Raw genomic sequence first — 24,367 nt, forward strand, 5'->3', positions numbered from 1 at the left:
CACGGCGCGGCTCTCCCTGCCCCTGCCACCAGCGGCGGGTGCTCGCCCAAGCATGGCGGCGGCCCCTCAGCGCTGTCCCCGCCCGTTCCCGCCCAAACATGGCGCCCGCCCCTCAGCGCCGGCCCCGCCTCCCTCCGCACCCGCGATGGCGGCGGCGGAAGCGGTGCCGAGGGGCGGAAGCGGCGGCAGGACGGCGGGGCCGGGCGGGCAATGAAGCTGCGGCGGGGCGTGCTGCGGGCGGCCCTGGCGCTGGTGCTGCTGCCGCTCCTCACGCCGGCCGGCGCCGTGGAGCCCATCAGCCTGGGACTCGCCATCGCGGGTGCCGCTGCTTCGGCCCTCACCGGCTTCATCTCCTACCCGCGGCTCTACTGCTACTTCAGGGAGTGCTGCCTGTATCGGCGCGACCAGCGCGCCGCTGCCGGTGCGGGACCGGGATGGGCTGAGGGGAGGTGGCGGGAGGGCGCCGGGACAGCGGCGGCGCCGGGAGCCGGGCAGAGCCCGCGAGGCCTCCCCGTGGGCCGTCGCTCCAGCCCGGCGGGCCCTTTGCCCCCTGCCCGGGGCTGGCGGCCGCCACAGCGGGCGGGGTGACCCCGCGTCCCGCCCGCTCCCCGCCGCTGATAGTGTGGTCTCTCCATGCAGCTCTGCAGGAGAATTTGGACAAGAGGCTGTTCGGGCAGCACTTGGTGAGCAGGGTGGTTGTAAAAGCCGTGAGGGGCTTCTTGAACAACACCAACGCCAAAAAACCTCTCGCGCTTTCCTTGCACGGGTGGACTGGAACAGGCAAAAACTTTGTCAGTAAGATCGTCGCCGAAAGTATTTATAAAAAAGGTCTGCAGAGTAAATATGTCCATCAGTTCGTGGCAACTTTACACTTTCCTCACGCTCACAGCATCAATCTCTACAAGGTAAGAATGAGCTGTGCTGCAATGAGTTACAAATGTCATGGCATGATAAGTGCTACAGACTTAGATGTTATTTTATGCAGTAACGTGTATGCAATGTCAGTTTTGGAATTTTCTGTACAGAACTCTGTAGATCCTAACATCCATCAGGATTGGTTTTCCCGTGAATGTAAAGTTTTTTGCGTGTGTTTTGAGCCTCTCTTTAGGGGAAGAGTGATATGGTTTAATTTTCATTCTGCATTTTGCTTGGAGATGGGACTGACTGACGGATAAACATGATTCCTGGTTAGGCGTTATGTTGGTGGACACTGCAAAAAACCAAAATGTTCATGGCTCTGGGAAACAACCCGGTGACCCCCAGGTTTGTCAGGCACCATGGCAAGCTGTCACTGTCTCTCTGAGGCATCATTGTCTGTTCTGCTGCACACTGAGCAGGTTATTTCGTTTTCTGTGGATCCATTTCCCATCTGTAAAGCAAAATCACAAAATACTCTGCTGCCAGAAAGATACAGATAAATGTGTTTGGAATTGCGTGAGTTCTGTAGGCAGGGAGGTACCATGGAGCAGTAGCTCAGATGTGTTTTATGGGGGTTTTTTTGTTCTTTGTTCACAACACAGTTTGAATGAGTACCACTGTCTTGTAGTACTGCACGTTGATATTCAGTTTGTGTATGTTACAAACGGGAACAGGATGGTCTACAAACCTGATTTCTAAATGGAGGAAATAGACATTTCCTCTTTTACAACTTATTTCCCCCCTTCTTTTAACTGAGCCGTTTTTAAATAAAATGATGCTTTTCTGCATTTGTTTTGAGGTGAATACACTTGGGAAATTTGCTGCCCAAGGCAGTAGGAGGAAGTATTGCTGCTTATCCCCAATACACCTCTGAGCAGAGTAAATAAAAAAGTGATGAATCATTGAAAATAGTCAGAACAGTTATTTCTCATTCATCTACCAGCACATCAACCCTTTTTCCCTCAATTAATGCATTATTGATCTTGAATGTAATGCTGAAAAATGGAATGCTTAAATGAGAGAATCTTTCAATGCAATAAAGCCTTAGCCTTTCTGGACAGCAGTGTTTTATGAAGGACTTGTAATTGTCTTCATTTAACTTGTGATTGATTAAAACACAGAGAATTACATTTTGTTTCCGCTTCTGCCAGTGACTGCAGGTGCAATTTCTCACTGCTGCTGCCAGGTAGCAAATTTAATATTGTTTATATTAAGGATATTTGGACCAAAGTGCTGCCAAAAGTCATCATCTGGCTTGTCAGAACTTAGCTTTGTGTGGCTATTCATGGTGGGACCCATTTTTTGTCCTACTGTGCACTTTCATTTTTGTTTTTTACAGGAATATCTAAGAGAATTCCTGCTTGTCCCATCCTATCTCTTGGTGTCTTAAGATTTTTCAGAACCAGCACGAGATTTTGTTGAGGTTTCACTTACCGTTTTTAACCATGTTTTAGTCAAGAAGGCAAAGCTATTAAAATGACAGCACTGAAATAACTCCTTCAGGACAAGGTTTCATAAACAGAAAGTGCTATTTTTTCTGTCTTTTCAACACAAACTCTTTCAGCATCTTTCATTTTTATGGCACTCAGGACCAGTTGCAGTCGTGGATTCGGGGAAATGTGAGCATCTGTCCCCGCTCAATCTTTATATTTGATGAAATGGATAAAATGCATGCAGGGCTCATTGACTCAATCAAGCCCTTCCTGGACTACTATGAGCTGCTGGATGGGGTGTCCTATAGACAAGCCATCTTCATCTTCCTCAGGTAAGCAGTGGCTTCTCAGGTTTGCTGTTCTGTACACTCCATGCTTTTACTTCATAACTACAACTTTTAAAATTATCCCCAGCTACAATCTCTGTTTCTCTTTACTTAGCAATGCAGGAGCTGAAAAGATAACAGAGGTGGCACTAGATTTCTGGAGAAATGGGAGGACAAGGGAAGATATCCAGCTCACAGATATCCAAAATGCACTGTCTGTGTCTGTCTTCAACAACAAAAATAGTGAGTAAAACTGGGATTGCTTTTGAGGTGGTGAAAGTTACACAAAAAGGATGGGCTGCATTTAGCTGCATTTTTACAAGCTGTGGTTTCTTCTTGATGTGGCCTCCAGTTTTTGGCTTGTGAGGAGCAAAAATGCAGTTTTGGGCCCTGCAGTTAGCTCCCAGGATGAGTGAAGATTAAGGAGCTCTGTGTGCACCTTGGCCACCAGCCTGTTTGCTGCCTGTTGGACTGCATGTGTTGGGGGAAGTGCTTCATAGGTTTCCTCACACATGACTTCTGGTGAAAAGGGGTTTTAACATAATTAAGCTCTAAATTTAGCATTGGAAGCAAACTCACTGTACTTCTGAAAAAGTTTAGATGTAAGCTCCAAAAAAAGGAATAAGAAAACTTGTCTGGGAGAGCTGATATGAGAAAATCTGTCCCTCTCTAGGTGAGAGAGGGAAAGCTATGAGACCAGCACCTGGAGAGCAAGAGGCTCAAGCACAGTCAAAATTCATTCATTCAGCTTAAAGGACCACATTTATGTGTCTGTCCAAAACTGTGCACAAAGTAACATGAGAAGGGGCTTGTATTGACCTGTGCATTATAGACCTCAAAAATCCCAGGTGAATTCTTAGCTGTGATCTGCCCCTTGCTCCATTCAACCTGTGGTAGTGTTTACCTAGAGATATACTAACAAACCCTTTCCCTTTGCAGGTGGATTTTGGCACAGCACCTTGATTGATAGAAACCTCATCGACTACTTTATTCCTTTCCTGCCTCTGGAATACAAACATGTGAAAATGTGTGTCAGGGTTGAGATTGAGTCACGTGGCTACACTGTGGATGAAGACATTGTGAGCAGGATAGCTGAAGAGATGACCTACTTCCCCAGAGAGGAGAGAATTTACTCAGATAAAGGATGTAAAACTGTGGATGCAAAGCTGGATTATTATTATGACTTCTAATGCTTTATTGCTGCAGCCTGCAAAGAAGCAAATTTAACTTAATCACAAAGTGGAGGACCTGAGACATTTCATTTTTAAGTACTTTTAAAGAAAGGAACACTCTGTTGTAACTGGTGTGTAAATAAGCAGCAGTGCCTCTGCATTTTTATTTTGTCACCAGTCATGGCTCCCAAGTGCTTCAGCCTTGTGCTGTGAAGGTAAGAAGGAACTGCTTTGGGAATTCCTGGATCTGGCAGGGCTCAAGACTCCTTGAATCATGTGTCAATCATTGGAACCCTTTGGCAGACTCTTGACAGGTATAGAAGGACTGAGACTATGACTTGATTTTAATTCGATTTTGCTCTTTTGTGGATGATCTCTAGACAATATTGAGAATTTTAATCAAAGTTCCTGTGTCTCTGAAAGCCTTCATTGGTCCTCTGTGGGAATATGCATTAAAAATAGAATATGTGTCTTTTTGCCTTCAACAGCTTGGGCCCAGTAAAGACAAGGGGGGATTCTGGAATTAAAAAATCTGGGCTCTTCTATCCAACATCACACAGTGCCATTGTCTTTTTCAAAACAGAGGTATAATTTGGTCTCCTACATGTCAAACCAATATTACAAAACTCTTTGTTGTGAATAGTGTTCAGAGAGCAGACTTAATATTACAAGGAAGTGAGTTAAAATCCTTAAGTGCCACACTGGTGTAGTTAGTTCCTATTTTTGGTTAGTTTTTATGTATAAAGGTGCCCACAGCAGGCTCTCCCAGAAGTGATCTCAGGAGGGAGAATTGTGCTCTGGGAGTGGTGAGTCAGCTTCATGGAATGGCTGCAACGTCATGGGAAAGGTGTGCAGATTAAATTTTACACCATGGAAATTGAAAAGAGGTTTCTCTTCTTCACTTACATGTTGAATTCAGAGGTCAGCTTGCAGGGGTTTCCCTTTTTCATCTTCTCACCATACTGTGTGCTTCTGAGGCAGGGATGGAGGCAGATCTAAAGGCATTTGGAGAAAAAATCACTTACAAAATGTGTCCACTGAAGTTACGGCGAAGGGTGTCAGACTTGTTTCTGAATGTGAGCACTGCAGAGGCTTTTTTCATTCCAGTTGCTGTTCAAAATAAACTTTCCTCATCAGAAATGTATTTCTTAGCTACCTTTTGGTGTTCTTTGCATTCAGCGATTTGATATTAATTTTGCACAAATATACTCCATGTTGAGGAACAGCACACTGCATTCCTGGCTGTTCAAGCTGTGCTGGAGTACAGGTATCTCCCTTCTGGAGTTCAAAGGGCAGAGATAGTAGGAGATGTGACTCTGCTATCTGGTGAAACAAATCAAGCTTGGAGTGGAAACTGCACTTCTGGAGCATTTATACTAATTAGAGTCGTGTGGTTTTTGTAGAGGCAGACTTCCTAGATGTATGTGTGCTCAATAAGGATGAACTTGTTTTGTAGAGACCAGTTAAAACCCTGCTGCTCATCTCCTCCTCCCATTGTGCTACCACTGCCTGAACACTGCAGGCTCTATTTGAAGCCACCCACGTTTTCTCTGCTAGGGAAAAAAAAAAAGGGCCAGTGAGGCTCCAACTGTCCAATAGCTCTGAAGGTGTGTGATATGCAAATTATCAATCCTAGAATTTGTCAGCAAATGAGTGCATGGAACTCAGGTATTTATCTGTTTCTTTGACTTCCTGATTATGGCAAATAACTGGCTAATGGAAAAAACCAGGTGTAATAATGATAAACTTGTACTGCTGTCTGCTACCTTCTCCTCAAGAGAATCAGTACAACCAAGCAGTCTTGTTGCTTTTCCAGAACTATCTTCGTTCTGCTTTGTGTGCCAGTGCAGCATCATTACAAGCATTTGACATACACTGTTAGCCAGTATTTCATTGTATCACAGCCCTGAATGGCCCAGGGTAGATGGAAGCTTCCCCTGGAGAGTAAGAATGATGTGGAAAGGGTGGAGGCTGCCTCTGTTTAATCTCTCTTCTGTTCTGCAGACTTGGCCAGCAGTTTCATCTGGGTAAAATACATCCCTGAGCCTGAAATCACTCCCAGATTTGATCGTTCTGATCCTGTTGTTATTCCTCCCCTGTATGGTTTCTAAGGTCCTCGCTCTTTCTTGCTGTGACTGGGTAACTTTGGCCATTATTCTGTTTAATAGGCCATTTAAGACTGGATCAGACAACTTAAAGGAAAATGTCATGGGGGAAAAGGTCTGCTGCCCAGAGAAACAGTCCATTGGCCAGGTGAGAAGAGCTGAGCAGTCCCAAGAGTGAATTCTGCTCTTACCAGAGTCCAGTACAAGCAGCAGCTGCTTTAGTTCAACTTTCTGCAGGGAGTGTTCTGAGCTCTCACACTGTGCTCATAAAATCAGAGGCCATGGTTTAAATACACTGAAATAGGAAGTGCTGCTGTCCTGCCAGCCAGAGGCAGCCTGGCCCCAGAGCCCGGTGTGCCCAGGGAGGGAGAAGCAGCTCAGCTGTCCCGTGAGTGGTGAAATCCAAGTGAACAGCAGAGCCTGTGCTTCCCAGGCAGCTCCCTGACAATTCCAGGTGCATCCTTAGAGTACAACACGTGGTTCACAAGTGACCCTTCAGTGAGGTGTGAGCTGCTGCCAACAGCTGCCCCACACTTATAAAGGAAGTGTAACAGAAATGTGCGATGCAGCTGGTTGCAAACTGCATAAACTAGTACTGTGCTATGGCTGAAAATGATTAACCAAGAGAGAAGTAGTAACTTAGGATTTATTCCAACTGCAGTACAGTAGTATTTAATGTTTTGAAATAGCACAAATATTTTCTTTTTGGAGTAAGTGAAACTGGATGCAACATATACAACTATGAATAAATCAGTTACTAGGCAAAACATCACACTGAAAAGTGACAGTCCAATGTCCCAAGGTTAATGGCTTGCTAGTGTTTGGCTCTGGAGATTGCATTAGTGTGAACAGTTGGCCAACGTTTTACAAACTCCAGTGGGGCTGTAAAAGGCAATCAACACTTTTAATTTAGAGCTTAACATGAGCACTAAATTTGCTGTTGTAATTTGAATTAACATAATTGTAATGAGACCCGTAATTCAGCATCACCTCTTAAAGGAAGTTTAAGAACAATTGAGGGACTAGATGATGCAGCACAAAAACAGCTTCATCCCTTGTACCAATTTAAAATCATAGTACAATCAACAAAGTGAAAGGCACTTCTGTCTTGCATTACAACATTTGATACACAAGTAATGGGAGACTAAGAGTTAAAGCTTGCAACAGTGGTTAAACCCCAGCTGCCCCACTGGCTGAAGGTTAAATCGATCTTTCCCAGCTTCTTAACTCATCACTCACCCTTTCACACAGGCATTCTTTAATGTTAAAAGCTATTATAAAATATCCTTAACTAATGAGGTATAGCATTGTTTATTTATGCTTACACTTCAGCATAAAAATACACTATTAAAAATAATTTCTTCCATCCACGTGTCTTCCAAGCAAGGTGAGAGTAGCATTATCCACACCTTGACCATTAGGAGCAGCAAGGAGGTACTAAGGACCTTACAGACGTCAGGTCCAGGAGCCCACACACAGATTAACCTGACAAACTGCAAGTCAAAACCTCCTGAGAGATTTTTCTGGTTAAGTACAGAAGACTGGCCTAGTATAGTTGTAACAAATCCCTCAGATGTGTCCCTCAGTTTAGGAAGACCTGGAGTCACAAATTTACTTAGCCCCTTCAAAGAATATAATGTTTCTTTAACAATTTCTTTTTCCCCAAAGAAACATGGGGCAAGCTCTTAACTTCCTCTTCCCCCACCCTCTCTTTATTATTTAGTAACAGATTTCTAGAAGCTTGTTGTGACTTTCCATATTGTTGTACCAGGAGATGTAGGATGATGCCCAGCTGAAGCACAGGAAAATTTCTACCATGTCATCTTCTTACTGCAATGCACCAAGGAGTTCATCCCTGCAGACATGATCATAGTTCAGAACACAGCACACATCCCTCCATTTCACTATGAACGTGAACAGGACTCTCTACATGGAAGGGAATATGACTACCTGGAAAAACTCCTCTGTTTTCCTTTGCTCCAGTCTAGTTTATGTGGAAAGAGGAATTAAGTACTTAATAATCCCAGCACTTGGAAGAATAAAGCAGGAGAGGCTGTATGCAGTGCTATGTGTCACACTAGAAATTCTCTATAGATTAAAAGAAAACTAAAGGAGGCAACATTTGGATTTCAGAGACGAACAGTGTGCTTCAAAGCCAGGCTGGATGGGACTATGAGTGACCTGATTCAGTGGAAAGTGTCCCTGCCTATGGTAGAGGGTGGCACTAGATGATCTCTAAGTTCCCAATTCTATGTTAAGTTAAAAAAAAAAAAAAACCCAGCAAAACCAAACACACAAAAAAGCTACCAAGCCCATACAGCTCACTGGTATTTTCACCATAATCCCTGCAACAGTAAAAAAGTGTAAGTGCAAATACACAGATTTCCAAAAGCTCTGAAAGTGCTTTGGAGACTCAAAGGGGAAATCAACCCCTGGCTTTAGTATCTCTCATCACAAGGTCTTCGTGAATATCCAACTTGGCCTGTACAGTCTTGCAGCCTTTATCAGAGTAGATCTTCTGTTCCTTGGGGAAGTAGGTCATCTCTTCGGCCACTGCCTGAACAATGTTCTCATCCACAGCATAGCCACGGGCTGTCATTTCAGCCCTGACACACATCTTCACATGCTTTTGCTCCAGGGGCAGGAAAGGGACAAAGTAGTCAATAAGGTACCTGTCAATGATGCTGCTGTGCCACAGCCCACCTGGATAGATTGGGGGTGAAAAAAAAAAATCATAAGAAGAAGTTTCTCTAAACTTGATCCTGCATATGACAGGATCCACAGGCCAGGCTGAATTCACAAAGCAGTTTGTCTCAGCCACTGAAGAATGAATTTCCCATTTTTGGGGCAAAGTGACTTACTATTCTTGTTGTTGAAGACTCCTACAGAGAGCAAGCGCTCCAGATCTTTCAGCTGAATATCTTCCCTGCGCTTTCCACTTAGCCAGAAGTCAAGAGCTGCTTTGTTAATTAAATCACCACCTGCATTGCTGATCATAAAAGAAAAATGTACAGTGGTGAAATACAGACACAACTGAACCGGAATTTCTTTTGCAGCCACTTACACATACTGCTAATCTCCTTGATATCAAACAAATCAGCAAAAAGAATCCTGTAAGCCAAAATTTAGGGGAAGTCTCCAGTTGTTTAAGTAGCCATCAGTGTGTGGTGGGTTGCCCCCATCCAGCAGCCAAGCATCTACACAGCCACTTGCTTACTCCCTTCTGCCTCAGTGGGATGGAAGGAGAAAATAGGAAGAGCAAAAGTCTGAAGACTTGTGGGTCAAGATAACGGTAGTTCAATAGGAGAAAAAAGAGGGGGGGAAAAAAAAACCAAGGAGGACTAAGGAAATCACTCACCACCTCCACAGTCAGACCAATGCCCAGGAGAATGCTGAAGAACCATCACCTTAAAGCTGCAACCCCACTTTTTTCTCCACCCCTGTTTTTATTGCTGAACATGACATGCCACAGCATTAAATATCCCGCTGGGCAGTTCAGGTCAGCTGTCCCAGCTGTGTCCCCTCCCATCCTCCTGCCCACCCCAGCCTACTGTGGGAAAAAGCCTTGAGGCTTTGCAAGCATCATCCAGAAACGGGCAAAACATTGGTGCGTTATCAACACTCCCATGGCCACAAATCCAAAACAGCACCAAACCAGCTGCTCTGAAGATAGTTAACTTCATGCCAGCAAGGTCCAGTACTTAGTGCACCCATCCCAAATGTGAATTCTCTTATGTCCTGTGCTCTGGGCCAGATTCATGAGCTCAGCACACTGCAGTGGCCATACACAGCATCAGACCTGTTTCACTACAGCCACAGGTACAAGCTCAGAGTGTTCTGCACTATCTTTGCACAGAGAATCTCCCCTCCAGAGCATTTTCTTTTCCTGTTCTTTGAATGAGGTCCCCAAGAAAAATCATTATCATAATAAATAAACATTCAGTATCTCAAAATGACAGAAATTGGTGCCACAGACCTGAGGAAGATGAAGATGGCTTTTCTGTAGGACACCCCATCAACCTCCTCGTAATAGTCTAAGAAGGGCTTGATGGCATCAATGATACCTGGATGCATTTTGTCCATCTCATCAAAAATGAAGACAGAGGAGGGACAGGCACTGACATTGCCTCGAATCCAGTTCTGCAGCTGTTCCTGGAACAAGAGGTTGAAAGCCACTGAAAAACAAGGTCTTTACCAAATGTACTGCAAGGTTCTTGTATGTGACAGATTCTGGGACACACTGTCAAATCTCAGTATTCCACACTCACTGGCTGGTGAATGAAAGAGGAAAAAAACAAGCAAAGGGAATCACCCAACACATGCAGACCAATGTCCAGCCAGAGCTAGAGCAACAACCATCTTGCAAATCAATGCCCCCCCAATTTTTCCTTCTTCAACGCCCGTTTCTACGGCTTAGCATGACAGCATGTGGTATGGAATATCCTTTTGGCCAATGGCAGTCAGCTGTCCAGGCTGTGTCCCCTCCCCATCTCTTGTCCACCCCAGCCTGCTCGATATGAGTGGGAAAAACCAGCAAGCTTTGAAGCTGTGCAAGCGCTGTTGTGTTACAGACAAAACACCACTGTGTTCTCAACATTATCAACACTGTTTCAGCCATAAATGCAAAACACGGCCCCGCGGGGGCTATGGAGAAGGTTCCTTCCATCCCGGACCGCCAGGATAATGCAGCTGGAACGACAAACTCTCCTTGCAGCGAGCACGGGAATCAGCAGATGGCATCAGTGAGAGGACAGCGCTAGGAAATGGAAACTATCTCGGGTTTGATTTCTCGGCTTTTTGGTGCCTTCTACTTTATGCACGAACTTCCCCTTCCATCTCTCCTAAGCATCAACTTTGGAATACCCAGCTGCACACCCCCAGCTGTCAGCAACATTAATCAGAATATTTTGATTTGGAAGGGACCCACAAGGATCATCGAGTCCAACTTTAAAGTGAATGGCCCATACAGGGATCGAACTCACAACCTTGGGCATCATCAGCATCATGTTCTGATCAATTGAGCTCATCCCAGTGGGAACCTGGGGGAGATGTGCAGGACAGCCCCCCTGCTGGGGGACCGCCTGGGGGTAACCGGGTCACCTCGCGTCCCTCCTCACCTTGTAGAGCTTGACCTGGTCCTGGTGGGGGAAGTGCAGGGTGGCCAGGAAGAGATGGACGAACTTGCTGCGCAGGCCAGCGGGGTGAACCTGCTCCGCCAGGATCTGGCTGAGGAAGTTCTTGCCAGTACCGGCCCAGCCGTGCAGCGACAGGATCAGCGGCTTCTTGGGGCTGGGGTTGTTGCTGAAGCCCATCACCGCCTTCAGCACCACGTCCTTGGCCAGGTGCTGCCCGAAGAGCCTGTTGTCCAGCTGCGCCTTCAGCGCTGCGGGGAGAGGGACAGCTCAGCACCGCCGGTCACCGCGCACGCCCCGGGGCGCGCTGCCCAGTGACCGGTCGAGCTCGGGGGCAGCCCGGCCGCCCCCCGCCCCCGCCGTACCGGTGGCGTTGAGGCGCTGCCCGGCGCGGGGGCAGCACTCCACATAGCTGCAGTAGAACCTGGGGTGGGACAAGTAGCCAGTGAGCGCCGAGGCCACGCCGATGGCCAGGCCCACACTGAGCGGCTCCAGCGCCGCCAGCCCGGGCAGCAGCACCCACAGCAGCGGCAGCGAGCGCGCCATGGCGGCCCCGCGCTCCCGCCCCGCGCCCACCGCGCCTGCGCGGCCGCGCGACCCCGCCCCGTGAGGGGCCGCCGCCGCCGCCATCTTTGTGCCGGGCAAAGGGACGGGCAGGGCCGAGATCCCGAATCCCGGGATGGGGAGGATGGAAGGGACCGACCGCAGCGCGTCATCTGGTTACCAATCCGCCGGGTGAATTAAACCCTCCAATACCGGCGTTTTAGTGTCAGCGAGGAAGGCGTTACTTTATTCTGGCCAGGCCGACCAAACTGCAACCTCCGCACAGACGCAAGTTTTTTTCACTTATTTGTACCTTTTTAACAAACAAAGAAATTATTGCTCATCGGTTCTAAACTACATAATTTTCTTTCATTAATTACTATTCTACCCTCTACTGGTTATTGATTTCTATCTTCTCATGCTAATGAGTCCATTATTTTAGTCTTTTTTGTATCTTTTTCCTCTGGTAGGGATTTTACCATGCAGAAACTGAGTCTTTACTGGTCTCCGACTAAATGGTTTCTACAAAATTTCCTTGTGGTCCATAATTTCTATATTCCAGGCGTTCAACCAAACAATACATATTTCTCTCTCAGGCTTTGTTCATTGAGGCGCATCAGAGTTAGTTTATCAAAATGTAAAGTTTCAGTAATTTTCCCAAGCTGTGTTCCCTGCCTGTTGACTCGCGTCGTTGGCACCACCGAGAAGAGCCTGATCCACCCTCTTGGCACCCCTGCTTTAGATATTTATACACATTGATGTGGCCTACGCATTGATTTGCTGCCCCGATGGTGCCATAAACCAGTACAGCCGCCCATTTCTGCCCATTTAAACCAAGAAACCAGCAAGGAAAATGCTCCAGTACTGCTCGGAGAAGCAGAATACACAACTTCTTGTGGGATAAGGAATATTAGGTTAGTGCAGCCTCTGCCTTGTAGAGCCAGCGTAGGTGGTAACCCTTATTTTCCACAATCCCACCAAAGGATGCTTTCACCACCCCGGGAAGGAACACCAGCTTGTCCCCATGTGCCCTTGCCACTGCCTTACCTCTGAAGTTCACAGTGTTATTCTTTTTGCAGCACTCTTGGAAGCGGCACTCGAACCAGGAGCCGGATGAGAAAAGACGCCAAGCTATAGCAGCACTTCCCACAGCGACTGAAACTGTGAGAGGGTCAAAAGCCAGCGTCGGAGTGGGCACAAGAACAAAGATTACAGCAGCCTTTAGGAGCTTCATGGTGGCAGCTGAGCGCCAGCCTGGCTCAGCAGGAAAAGAAACCAAAACAGAAGCTGCAGAAAAACTTCCTGGAGTGTGGAGCCTGGGGCTGCTGAAGAGGCTGGAAGCCAAGTCTCCCGTAAGCTGGAGGTGTTAATGAGTTAACAGACTTAGCGCACTGCTCCAGGAGAACTGAAAGCGTTTTGAACAGAGCAGTGCATAGGCAGAGTGAGAATTTCACTACAACAATCCCATCTCTGATGGGAGGAGGACTGGAACCTCTCTGCATCTTAACCAAGGTGCTAATTGGGCTGGTGATTAACGGAGAACACAGAGATGCTTGTTTTAGGCTTAATTGCGAGTGGTTGTGCACACAACATCACACAGCCCGAGGATTTCCGTAGCAGTGCCTGGGGCTCTGCAATTCGCAGCACTGAATGTGTCAGAAAGCTGCTGTATTAAAACCAAGTTCATTTTTTTTTGTCCTGACAACTTCACTGTCTCCCTACCACCCAGAAGGTGTGTTTGCAAAGCAGGCCAGACACCGAAAAAAGGTTTATTTTCTCCGCACTTTTTTTTTTTTTCATGAAAAAACTGTGAAACGCACTTTTCAGTAATTCCCATTATGTGTTTAAAATCTCATTAGAAAAACACGGAGCAGCGTTATATATATTTAGTATTCAAAATACCTGCTCAAGGTCTGATGGCTGTCTTGACAAGAGCGCCCAGTGCTGCCGACTGCCGAGCAGCCAGGAAGTGCCGTTGTTCCCTGTTTTGAGAGAACCCAGGCTGCCAGCTGCCATCGAGCCTTGAGGTGTGCACAGCTTAGACTCTTGGCTCCTCATTCCAAGGCTGGAATGGATTTCATTCCTGGGTTTTCCCAGGTGTCCTCCAAGGGTGGGCTGCTAATCACCGAAGGAGCTGCTTTTCCAGGGCTTTCCAGCTGCCATCTCCACTTGGACACCCAGAGGCTGCAGAGAGTCCAGAGGAGGGAACTGGCAGTGGGATATGCAAGATTCCACGTCGCCTGGGCTCTCTCCAAGCTCTCTTGGAGACAAATAAGTTTTATAAAGGTTGTTTAATGCCGCCGAAAATGCTGGGAATTCTTCAGTCACCTCTTTCCTCTGCACCGACTCCCTCTGCATCTGTCCGTCGTGAACACTAGATGGAGCGTCAGACACAGGGTTTGGTCCAGAATTTACGTGGGAGAACAGTTTTTGCAGAACTGAGAACTGAGTCATGATTGATAAAAACAGAGGAATGTGGACTCCCATCTGCAGAGCTGACAACTTGTGTTGTGAAACGTGATTTCTTGGGATACACAACAACCTGGCCCGCGGCTGCTGAGGGATCGCAGAGAGCCAGAGCCATGAGGGTCATTTCAGCAAAACAGCTGTCCTACAAAGGAAGGTGAAGAGTTTGGATAAAGAAATGAGGCCGTTTAGCTGGGATCTGCAGATTCTCGTCTGTCCACCTGAATTAGAGTGTGAGCAGGTTGCCTTGCTCACCTCTCAGGCTTCAGCAGGTATTTCACCATTCCCCTGTAGAATCAGTGTGGTCCAATAAACACAGACATGGACTGTCACCCCCGAATCTCTCTGGGATAAAGAGTAGTGCCACGTTGTGTCTTGCAAAGGGTGAATCAGTTTAATGGTAGAGTATTTTCTGACTGATGTGTGAAGGGGGTGAGATGTCCTGAGCAAACTTTTCGTTGTGCTCTTTTGTGTTTTCACGAGGTCTCACCAGCCTGGAAGGGACTGCATCTCCCAAAACACAGACGGGAAATGCAAAGCGATATGCTAGAAACAGCACAGAGAAGGAGAATTACCTCAACTCTGAAAAAAGAAGGGGTAGCACGAGACACATCTATAGATCTTCTCCTTTCCATGTGGGAGGGAGGTGGCATATATTTCCTATACAACAATAGGACGTATGCTGCATAACAGGTACCAGATGGGTGTTTAAATAATCTTCAGCTGCTGCATGTCATGCTGTTATCTCATTATCCGTTACAAGTTAAATGGGTTCAAGCTGGGCCTGGACATGGATGAGATGTCTAATAGTGGTGGTGAGGTTACATTGATGGCAATTTCCTTGAACAGCAGTCTGGAAGCTCCAAGTGGAGCACAGACCCTGCAACACACAGTCCACAGTGCAGTGTTTTGTGCCTGTTGTGTTGAACATATTGTTCTTTCACCTCAACACCCTCCTGTGCCCTAGGCATAGAACTGGCATCCTGTCATGCATTGACATTGCCCTCCTGACCAGTTCGGGGGGTGGGGTGGTTGGCCAGCAGTGTGTCATCTTGAACCAGCTGCTACAAGCCCAAAGTACTGAAAATCTGCGGCAGAGAAGAACTTTGGAAAGGCATTCAGTGTGCAGCAGGCTTGGGGTGTCTGATTTGGGGTGTTGATCAGCAGCGGAAGTGGTGTGAGAAGCAGAGGGTGTGGAAAAGGAAAGGACATGGCAGAGAGTACAGGAAGAAGAGTGGTAGGAATCTGGGGATCAGTGGTATGAGCTGGAGGATATAGGGTGTTTGCAGTGGGTAATTTGGGGTGCTAAAGCTGTTGTGGTAGAGGAGGCAATGGAGATGGGGCATCTGTGTTGCAAAGTGAGAGATAAGGGATGCAGAGATGGAGTACTCAAGGCCAGGGCTGAGGAGAGGGAAAAGTCTCAGATGAGATTTTTGCCTGGCCTGACCCTGCTTCTGGCATGTTGGAATTTCCTGCCACTTGCAGTTTGACTGGTTTAAAGTCAGCATTTTCAGGACTTTGGGCTGGCTTGCTTTGAGCTCTGTGGCAGAGAGCTCAGAGAATCTGGGATGTGGCTGGTTAGCAGGGCTCTCTCATCACAAGGCAGACCTCCCAGATGGCTGGTGAACCAAGGAAAATGTCTCCAGCCCAGGGACAGGGTGCTGGGAATCGGGGCTGCAGCCCCATCTTCAGTTCATGGAGTGCAAGAGTTTTCCAGGTAAGAATTGCAGGATCTATGAATCAATGCTTTTCCCAGAAAAAGTCTGTATTTTTGTTGGAGGATGTATAAGGTCCTCAATATTTCCAAGTGCTTTGTGAAAGAGGTTTGGAAATGTGCTGTTTTACATGAGGTGCTAGGCTGGCAAGAGGTTCTTGCTGAAGGTTTCTAACTGGAGAAGAAGAGCTGGGAGGCTCATTTTTCCCTACATTCATTTCTACATAATCTCTCCCTGCCTTCTGACTCTGGCTAGACTCTCTCTAATGGTCTGAGTTTTTCTGAGAGGATTTTGCTTTATTTTTACCCTTTTCCTACCCCCCCGTATGTGTGGTTTTGCTTTGGTTTTTTTTTCCATGCTTTAATTTCAGCATCATCTTCCAAGTGCTGGTTATCCTAAACATAGAGATGAGGCAGTGACAGGAAAGGGCTGCCACTCTGACGTACATTGGGATCTTTAAAGAGTGGGATAGTGGTGGGCTTTATCCAAATACAGAGCCTGGCTAAGCTCTGAGGACTACACTAATGCTGTGGAAAGGCTCTGACTCATGGAATGTGTTCCTTGACCTTTCTGTAATGTGACAGGAGCAATAACACAAAACACCAAAATCTACATTAATGTTGAGCAGACATTGTCTAATCCTAGAAACACCCAGGGAGTCAAGAGCCTGTCATCCTTCTCTTGCAGGTAGGAAAACTGAGGTTTGCAGATGATGAAAGTTTTTTTTTTAACACGGTAGTTCATAGCAAAGGGTTTAACAATTCTGTTTTGTCACTGAAATATTTACTCAAGAGCTTGAGTCGTGATTAAATTTGGACAGCCTTCAAAATCCTTGTCTGGGGTACAAAATCACAGAGTCCCTTGGGTCAGTGTGTGGTACTGTGCTGTGTGAAGAGGGACAGTCCAAGAGGGAAAGATATGGATGAGCTTGGGATCTGAGTGAAATAGAACATTATATACTTGTGCAATAATTCTGCCCTTGGGAAAGAATTCCTTTGATTATGTCTGAACCCTTATGAAATTCTGAGGTTACCGAGAGGGTTGGATTTTGTTCTAGTTGCTGTCTCTGAAAAATTCCATTGAGAGGTTCTTCCCTACAACAAGAAAAAAGTGTTTGCTCTCTGGAAGCCCAATCTCAAAGCCCTTTTCCCTGAGCCTAGGCTGCAGTCAGAGAGCAGAGTCTCGCTGTGCTGTCCCAGCAGGGTGAACAACCAGCCCTGAGGACCTACCAGAGTTTGGATGCTGAGGTGCTCCAGACCAGAGCTTTCCCTGGTCTTCACTGTCCCAGCTCCTCCCCAGAGCAGCTGGGACCGAGCAAGGGTTGTCAATGCTGCCGGTGCCCTTTGGCCGTGGTGAACACTGACAGCTCTGCAGAGGGAGAAAAATGTGATTTTTAATCTGATGCCAAGTGGTTTGCAGCAGGTGGAGCTACACAGGTCGTAGGTAGGGATGGGAGTGAGAGGCAGGGGAGGGAACGTGCTTAAGCCGTGCTCAGTGTGTGGGTGAGGGAAGCTGCAGTCTCACATTTCTTGCCTACCATGGGAACTTGCTGGAAATGTAATATTTTATAGATAAGCACAAGGTGACAATGCTGGCAGGACACTGCTCTTTATGGAGTGAGTCCTGGTGCTGGAACATGTTTGATTTTTCACACATATCAACTCCATCAAGCAATGATGGATGGAGATGGCCTTTCTCACAACAAGCACAAGGAATTATTTAAGTGTCTGGCAGCCAAAATGGCTCTGTTCCCCTGCAGGCCACTGTGTCTTCCAGAGGCAGAAGGGATGAAGGGAGGCAGCCCTTTGGCTTTGGATGGAATCAGAAGTTTATGTTCATATGAACAGGAGTTGCCAGGACTGCCACAGTGGCAGGCTTTAAAGAGAAGAATTTTTAAATCTGTACTTGGGTGATCTTAACAGGTGTCCATTTCTCAAATGGACTTTGACGTCCTGGACACGCTCCAGTCTCATATTTTGGTGCCAGGAATAAAAAAGTTAAGGAATAGCTTGGAGAAAATTGCTGTTAAGAGTTTAATTACCGGTTAACTACTGTTAACTACCAGTACTGTGAGACACTGGGGTTCAGGTGGGTGTTTTATGGGCTGCTTTGGGTGTCTGCTGATGCAGGCCAAGAGGACACAGCAGCTCAGGGTCTGGTTCACCCTCCCTGGAATTGTTCGAAAGTCATGTGAATGTGGCACTTGGGGAAGTGGTTTAGTGGTGAACACAGGCGGTTAAGGGTTGGATTTGATGATCCTAGAGGTCTTTTCCAACCTGAATGTTCTATGATTCCACGATAATGGCACCACCTAAAGCCAGGTGCGGATAAGCAGCAGCTTCCCCTGGACCATGCAAATCCACCTGGGCTGGCAGCTGAGAAAGGCACCCTTAGGGCAGGAACTCAGGTAAGCAAAGCAGGGTGTGGACGGTGCTTTACCATTCACCAGCCTTGCCTTTTCACCCCTCCTGCCGAGCTGGCTCTGCTCCAACCTCATGGCCTCCGGGCTCTGATTTCAAAGCCTGTGTCGTGCAAGATCGAGATGAATAATGTATTAAATGGTAGTGATAGACCCAGTGGATGGGCTATCGATGCTGGCAGTTAGGCTCTGTTTTGACTTGTAAACTAAACATTCCTGGCGCAGACATCCTCTGTGGTTTAGTGATTAGATCTGGGAACTTCGTTTGGGGTCAAATCAAGGTGCTCTCACCCAGCTCCAGAAACACTGGCTTAGTCACATCATCTGTTCCTAATCCTCCACTTGTCTCTCCATGACATGAACAAGAGGGGAAAGACATCCCATGAAAAGATGATAATGATGATTATTATCATCATAATCTTTATTATCATCACCATAATCATCTCAATTCAGATTTTGTTTCATTATGGAACTTATTGTCCAAGGATGCAGTTTAGTTTGAATGGTGTGGACAGTGAACTTGGCATGTAAATATCAAACATTTCCATCATTTATGACAACACCTCCACAAGAAAGAGAATTAAACCTTGTGCTGTAGGTCCTCGTAAGATGGGAAAACCGTGAGAGTTAAACTTCACCTGCCTTGATCCTGCCTTTGGTTTTTACCTTTGGTTTTAAAATTGAGCCCAGAATTTGAAATTGGAGAGTGTTTGGCTTGGCTCCAAGAGTTTCTGGTTTTGCTCTCCAGGCTGGCTTGGAGTGGAGTAGGTCTCGTGTGAGCCTGTCTGCCTGTGTAGCAATAGTTCTCACTGAAAGAACAAGGAATAATAGGGAAACTTTAACCCATATTCTATCTTAAATAGAATTCTGTTGTAAGTAATAATTTAGGGATAAAAATGGTGTGAAAGAGATGAAACTTCAGCTGGATGAAATAAGAAAACCCTATGCTCACATGGTATGGGAGGAATCCTACAGGAAGAGTAGGGCATGAGTAATGCTGTGCCCTCGCTCCCGTCGTGGGCTCTGATGTGGTGAGTGGCTTGTATCTCATCCAAAGCACACAAAGTGGTGGCATTACTAAGCAGACAGCCCCATCCAATGATTTTGGACCCTTAGGTGAAAGAGGATTTAAAAGGTTTTGGGTTGGACCAGAATCAGAGGCTGTGTTTAGCTTGGGGTTTAGCAAAGCTAACACCCTGCTCTTACGCACAGCTCCTGTGGAAGAGCCATAAACACAGGTCACCAAAATTAGTCTTGCAAGGCCGCTATTTTGACTGGCGCCTCTGCTATCCCTGCTCTGTCTTCAGTTCATGCCTGAGTAAAGACCTCTGCCTGTTTAATCAGCTCCAGCAGTTGACACTGAGGACCAAGTAGGTCTATCAGGAGAAAGTGACTATTTGTTGCTATAATAGCTTCCCCATTTGTTCAGAGAGGCTGGGTCTGGACCCCTTGGAGTGCTGGGAAGGTTATGGAGCAAGGCTGCTAATTCCCAGCTGGTTTCAGGGCCAAGGAAGAGCAGCAGACAGTGTGCCAGCCAAGGCCAAAGGGCAGCACAGGCTCCTGGTGTGCTGGAGAGCCTCAGAGGGGATCAGTAACCAGAGAACAGCAGGCACCAGCAGTGAGGTCTCCTGGGCAAGGAAGGATTTGGTGGTTACTGTGGAGACCACAGTGAGGCTTCCTGGAAATTCCACCAGGTCCATCTTTCTCTGTGGTTTGGCCATCAGAATGTCATTGCAGGGAAGCCTAAGGACCTGTTAATTTATGCCTCAGATCTTTCTCTGAATGACCTGTAAAGTAGAATTTCCATACAGATTCCTCAATGTTAAATAAAGGATGGAGGGTCAGGAAGGGATCTAGGTTCTTTTTCCAGGAGATATTTTATCTAACAAGAAGAAAAATGAACTCTGCTAAAATAAAAGGTTGCCTGCAGGACTCCAGTTTCCAGCTATTGTTAAAATGTGTGGTTGAGAGATGGGAACCCTGTGGCCAACAGGGAGCTGGAACAAGTTGAAAACAGGAGAATGGATGTGCTCTGCAAAGAGCAATGTTAGGTCCATGCTAACAGCTCAGCAAAAGAGGAGATTGGTTGGAGGATACAGAGAGGCCCCGAAGGAACAGGGATGAGCAGCCAGATCTAATGCTTGATAGCTGTGAAGTGTCCCAGGCCTGTCTTCTATATAACATCGCTGGAATTCCTTCAATTTGGGAGTAGCCCCTCCAGAGTACTAAATAACTTGGTGTGGAGTCATCCTAGACCCCTCAGTGAGGACTTGTGGCATTTAAAAGAAAAATGAGCTTTTAGGAGGTTGAAGGATGTTTGAAGTGCAAGGGGTGAAGGAGTTGGCAGTCATGTGCCGGTCATCTGCTTGCTTCAGCATTGGAGGGAAATATGAAGGTATGACTGGGATAATCAAAAGCATGGAGAAACCTCCTTTGAAGAGAGATGAAAGCGAATGGGACTGTAGTAAAGCTGAGTAAGAGGTGCTTTCACAGACATGTTTCAAAGGAGGAGAATGCTGGGCAAAGCTGAGCAAGAACTGCTGTTCTTAATTCCCCTGTGTGTCTGTCTATGACATGAACAAGAGGGGAAGGAGATCCCATAAAAATATTATTTTTTTTAAAATTATCATCATAATCTTAATTTAAATTGTGTTTCATTATGGAACTTATTGTTTAAATTGTATTTCATTATGGAACTTGATTGTCTCAAGAAGTAATTTAATTTTAACAGTTTGGATGGTGATTTGACGCATGTAATTATCAAACATTACCTTCATGTATGACAACAAATTTACAAGAAAGAGAATTAAACCTTGTGATTCAGAGCTTAAGTTAATCTCTGACTTCTGAAGATTGGATGAATCAGGGTGAATGGCACCAGAGAGCCTTAATCCATTGCTCTCCCACAGGGGCATGTCCTACCTTGAAACTACAGTGTGTCCCACAACTGGTACAACCCTGCAAGGGCCTCACTCATGGTGATGAGCAGCAGCTTCTTCCACCACTGAACATTCACACCAACTTCTCCCACTGCAATAATGCACTGCAGCACAGCTCCCTGCCCCTTCCTGATGTCCAGCTCTCCTTGTGGACAGCTCTAGCCCCACTAATGCAGCATCCCATAGCCTCCTGTCCCTACAGCCTTTCCACAGCTGGGATCCAGCTTCTCTCCTGATAATGAGGGAACACTTCTTGTTCAGTTTTGCCTGAGTCAGTGGCACTATTAACAGAAACGTGCTGTGCTAGAGAGATGCATTCTGCTGCTTTGTAAATAAATGCAGAAAGCACGTACTCCCCTGTGGAGGGCTTCAGGGTTGCATAAACACAGGGTGGAGCAGATTCCTGGGAACATCGTGGACATGAGGATGTAGGCTGTAAATCAGGAGAGTAATCGACACATGGGACCTGGGCAGGTTCCTGGAGTCCTGCCAATGGGTCATTCAGGCAGAGAAGAAAACTTAGGATGGTTAGTCCAAGCATCACTGCCTACAGAGTACAGTGGAGAGGTTTTTCTATTTCTTTGCATCATTCAACCCAAATTCTGCTCAGGGTCATGCAGCCTGGGTCATGTTGTGTCAGTGCTCCCACTGCTGTGAGCAAGAGGCCAGCTGAGACAACAGCCCAATAAAAAGCTTCCAGGCAAGAGGGCTGTAAATAACACAGCTAAATTGCTCCCTTCTTTCCAGGCTGACTGTGGGGAGGGTGTTTTCAGCATTGCTAGTGAGGGGTTTTATTAACATCAGAATTGAGACCCAGACCACCTTTCAGCCTAAAAGCAAGCCCAAAAGATATGTTGTTCGTGACTCAGTGCAGGGAAAAGGGAAAGTTTTAGGATGTGTCTGGAACAATGACACAATGATAACTCATAAAACCACAATTGCCCAGCAGCTCTGACTTCTGCCTGAGTCAGGTCTTGTGGAAGGAGGCCCTGGTCTGCTCCAGGAAGCCCAATTGCTCTCCAGGACATTGCAAAGTGATACCATTTATGAGATCAGTATGTGTGATAAAGAGATTTAGATAACATGACCTATACAGGAGGGTGGAAGGAAATGCTGCTGTTTAATTTAGGGGTGATGGAGGGGACCAAGGGAACTTGGAGGTTTAAAAATAAACTCTGTGTTTTGGAAAGCTTTGTGGTGGGTGGAGCTCTATGGCAAAGCCATGAACAAAGGCTCTCCTTGGAGTTGGTTTCACCAGAATGGTGTAGCCGCTCTCAGGTCAGGGACAGGCAAGGATGTGCTGACCCTCTTGTCCTATGAGAACTTGAAAATGCCTTTCTGTTGAAAATACAGCTTAAAATGGACAAGCTCTGCAGCCAGTTCTTCCTGAGTTGCAAGGCAGGGTTAACAGCCCAGGAAATAAGAGGTTTGTTTTCTACTTTTCACCTCGAAGCTGCTCATTGCTGTTGAATGTCAGGTCTCCATAAAACTGGAATCAGGGACCACACTTCCTCTCCCAGTCCTGTTAGTCAGCCAGGGCTCTTAGTGCTGTGATTCCCATGCCCTGATTCCCATTTCTCCATATCACAGCATGTGGAGACAGGACCATGCAGCATCCTTTACCTTTGCTCTTGTTTAAGAGCACCCCACCAGGGAATCTGCATCTACACTGTAGTTTTGCAAATGCTTGAAGTCTAGGAACTGTTCCCAAATTCTGAAATTTTTGGCAGCAATTTGTTCCTCTTCTCTCTCAGTCTGGCGGGGAAACTCCCTCATTTTGGGCAGTAACATAAGTGGTTTTTGCCTGTTGTTTACAGCTGATGGGATCTGGTTTTTGGGAAGCAATACACATCACGAGTTGCTGTGCTGTGGCTGAGTGAGACAGATGTGGCCTCCCCCTACCCCAAGCCCTGATTCCCATCTCTCACCTTTACCTGGTGGCAGCAGTGGCAGGTGCGGCTCTGCCTAAAGCCAGCTCTTAGCCAGCTGGGACAGAGGGAGAGAGCAGCAGAGAGGAGAAATAACTTCCCTCAGCCCCCCCTCCCAGCAGGGTTTCATCTCTGAAGGCACAGAGCAGCATAGCCAAGGAATTCTTTCCTCTAAGAGAAAGCCCAGGCATGAATCCATGTGAGGCTCAGAATAAGAGAAAATAATCTACTTCCCACACACTCACAGCCTGATGGCCTCTCTTCTAGCATGTCACAGCAGCAGAGGACACAGTGACTCCTCTGCAGCCAGGGTGAGTATGACAGTTTGGGGCAGGAGAGTGGTTGGGAGCAGGGCAGCAGCCTGGGAGCAGGCAGGAAAGGATGGTGGATGGAGCTGCAGGGAAAAGGCAGGAGGACGTGCCACTGCCTCTCACTTGGACCTGGGCCTGTTCCCTGGGACTGGCTGAGGAACAGCAGCTTCCTCTGCTCTGCCTAAGAGCCACTACACCCCTGCCCCTTCTCTGGGCCTCTCTTGATGGCTTTCTCCTGCTGCAGGCATCTGCTCTTCTGAGTGTGAAGGACAATTTGGGAGAGTCTGATTGTACATTCCTCATGCCTGAGGTGTCTCAGATAGCTGCAGCCAGTACTGTCACTTTAAAATGCAAACCAGACAAAATCTGCCTGAGTTTGCCAAAGGCTGAAGCATCCCAGTTGTTTCCTGAGATGCTGTGTTGGTTTTGCTTGGTCTGGTTTTTGGTAGCGAGGGGGGCCACAGAGGTGGCTTCTGTGAGAAGCTGCTAGAAACTTCCACCATGTCTGGCAGAGACAATCCCTGATGGCTCTGAAGATGGACATGCTGCTGGCCAAGGCTGGGCCAATTAGAGAGGATGGTAACGCCTCTGCGATAACATATTTGAGAAGAAAATCAAAACAAAGTGAGGGACAGTTTTTTTCTAGCTAGAGAAGAGGAGGAGGTGAGAACATGTGAGGGAAACAACATGGAGACGCCAAGGTCAGTGAAGAAGGAGGAGGAGGAGGTGCTCCAGGCACCGGAGCCGAGATTCCTCTGCAGGCTGTGGTGAGACCATGGTGGAGCAGCTGTGCCCCTGCAGCCCCTGGGGATCCACGGGGGATGCAGAGATCCACCCACAGCCTGTGGGGATCCACGGGGGATGCAGAGATCCACCCGCAGCCCCTGGGGGAGGTGCCCACACCAGAGTGGATGGATGTCTGGAGGCTGTGATCCAGTGGGAGACCTGGTGGAGAGAGGG

The 24,367-nt window shown here is 47.0% G+C and overlaps 3 protein-coding genes across 4 annotated transcripts in view; 2 read left to right on the top strand and 1 right to left on the bottom strand.

Moving 5' to 3' along the window:
* The first annotated feature begins 165 nt into the window (after positions 1-165).
* Positions 166-4,993, top strand: LOC104688297 (torsin-1A). The gene is made up of 5 exons (XM_010397735.3): positions 166-421; positions 640-905; positions 2,508-2,683; positions 2,793-2,920; positions 3,617-4,993. Exons 1-5 carry the CDS (start codon positions 211-213, stop codon positions 3,865-3,867), a joined length of 1,032 nt encoding a protein of 343 aa, XP_010396037.1. The 5' UTR covers positions 166-210; the 3' UTR covers positions 3,868-4,993.
* A 1,589-nt stretch (positions 4,994-6,582) lies between these two features.
* LOC104688468 (torsin-1B) lies at positions 6,583-11,651 on the bottom strand. Its single transcript, XM_039561696.1, has 5 exons — positions 11,452-11,651; positions 11,072-11,337; positions 9,931-10,106; positions 8,816-8,943; positions 6,583-8,657 (listed from the first exon to the last, which is right to left on the bottom strand). The coding sequence occupies exons 1-5, from the start codon at positions 11,630-11,632 to the stop codon at positions 8,380-8,382; spliced, it is 1,029 nt and encodes a 342-aa protein (XP_039417630.1). The 5' UTR covers positions 11,633-11,651; the 3' UTR covers positions 6,583-8,379.
* Positions 11,652-13,079: 1,428 nt separating this feature from the next.
* PTGES (prostaglandin E synthase) overlaps positions 13,080-24,367 on the top strand; it is a 32,356-nt gene continuing 21,068 nt past the window's right edge. The window contains exon 1 of one of the 2 annotated variants that reach the window (XM_010397731.4): positions 13,080-14,367. The gene's annotated coding sequence lies outside the window, so the exon portion shown is untranslated. Of the gene's footprint in view, positions 14,368-14,415; positions 15,813-24,367 lie in introns of those variants that run through there. The other variant, XM_019284880.3, reaches the window with a different exon arrangement.

Source organism: Corvus cornix, chromosome 17 (assembly GCF_000738735.6).
Source record: "Corvus cornix cornix isolate S_Up_H32 chromosome 17, ASM73873v5, whole genome shotgun sequence".
In the NCBI taxonomy this organism is placed as follows: domain Eukaryota; kingdom Metazoa; phylum Chordata; class Aves; order Passeriformes; family Corvidae; genus Corvus; species Corvus cornix.

Bases quoted from the DNA above. Each gene is read 5' to 3' on its own strand.
- LOC104688297 (XM_010397735.3), top strand. From the start codon at position 211: ATGAAGCTGCGGCGGGGCGTGCTGCGGGCGGCCCTGGCGCTGGTGCTG. The intron at 906-2,507 runs GTAAGAATGAGC...TATGGCACTCAG, and splicing joins ACAGCATCAATCTCTACAAG to GACCAGTTGCAGTCGTGGAT. The intron at 2,684-2,792 runs GTAAGCAGTGGC...CTCTTTACTTAG, and splicing joins GCCATCTTCATCTTCCTCAG to CAATGCAGGAGCTGAAAAGA.
- LOC104688468 (XM_039561696.1), bottom strand. From the start codon at position 11,632: ATGGCGCGCTCGCTGCCGCTGCTGTGGGTGCTGCTGCCCGGGCTGGCG. The intron at 10,107-11,071 runs GTGAGGAGGGAC...CTCTTGTTCCAG, and splicing joins ACCAGGTCAAGCTCTACAAG to GAACAGCTGCAGAACTGGAT. The intron at 8,944-9,930 runs GTCTGTGGCACC...TTTTATGATCAG, and splicing joins GCCATCTTCATCTTCCTCAG to CAATGCAGGTGGTGATTTAA.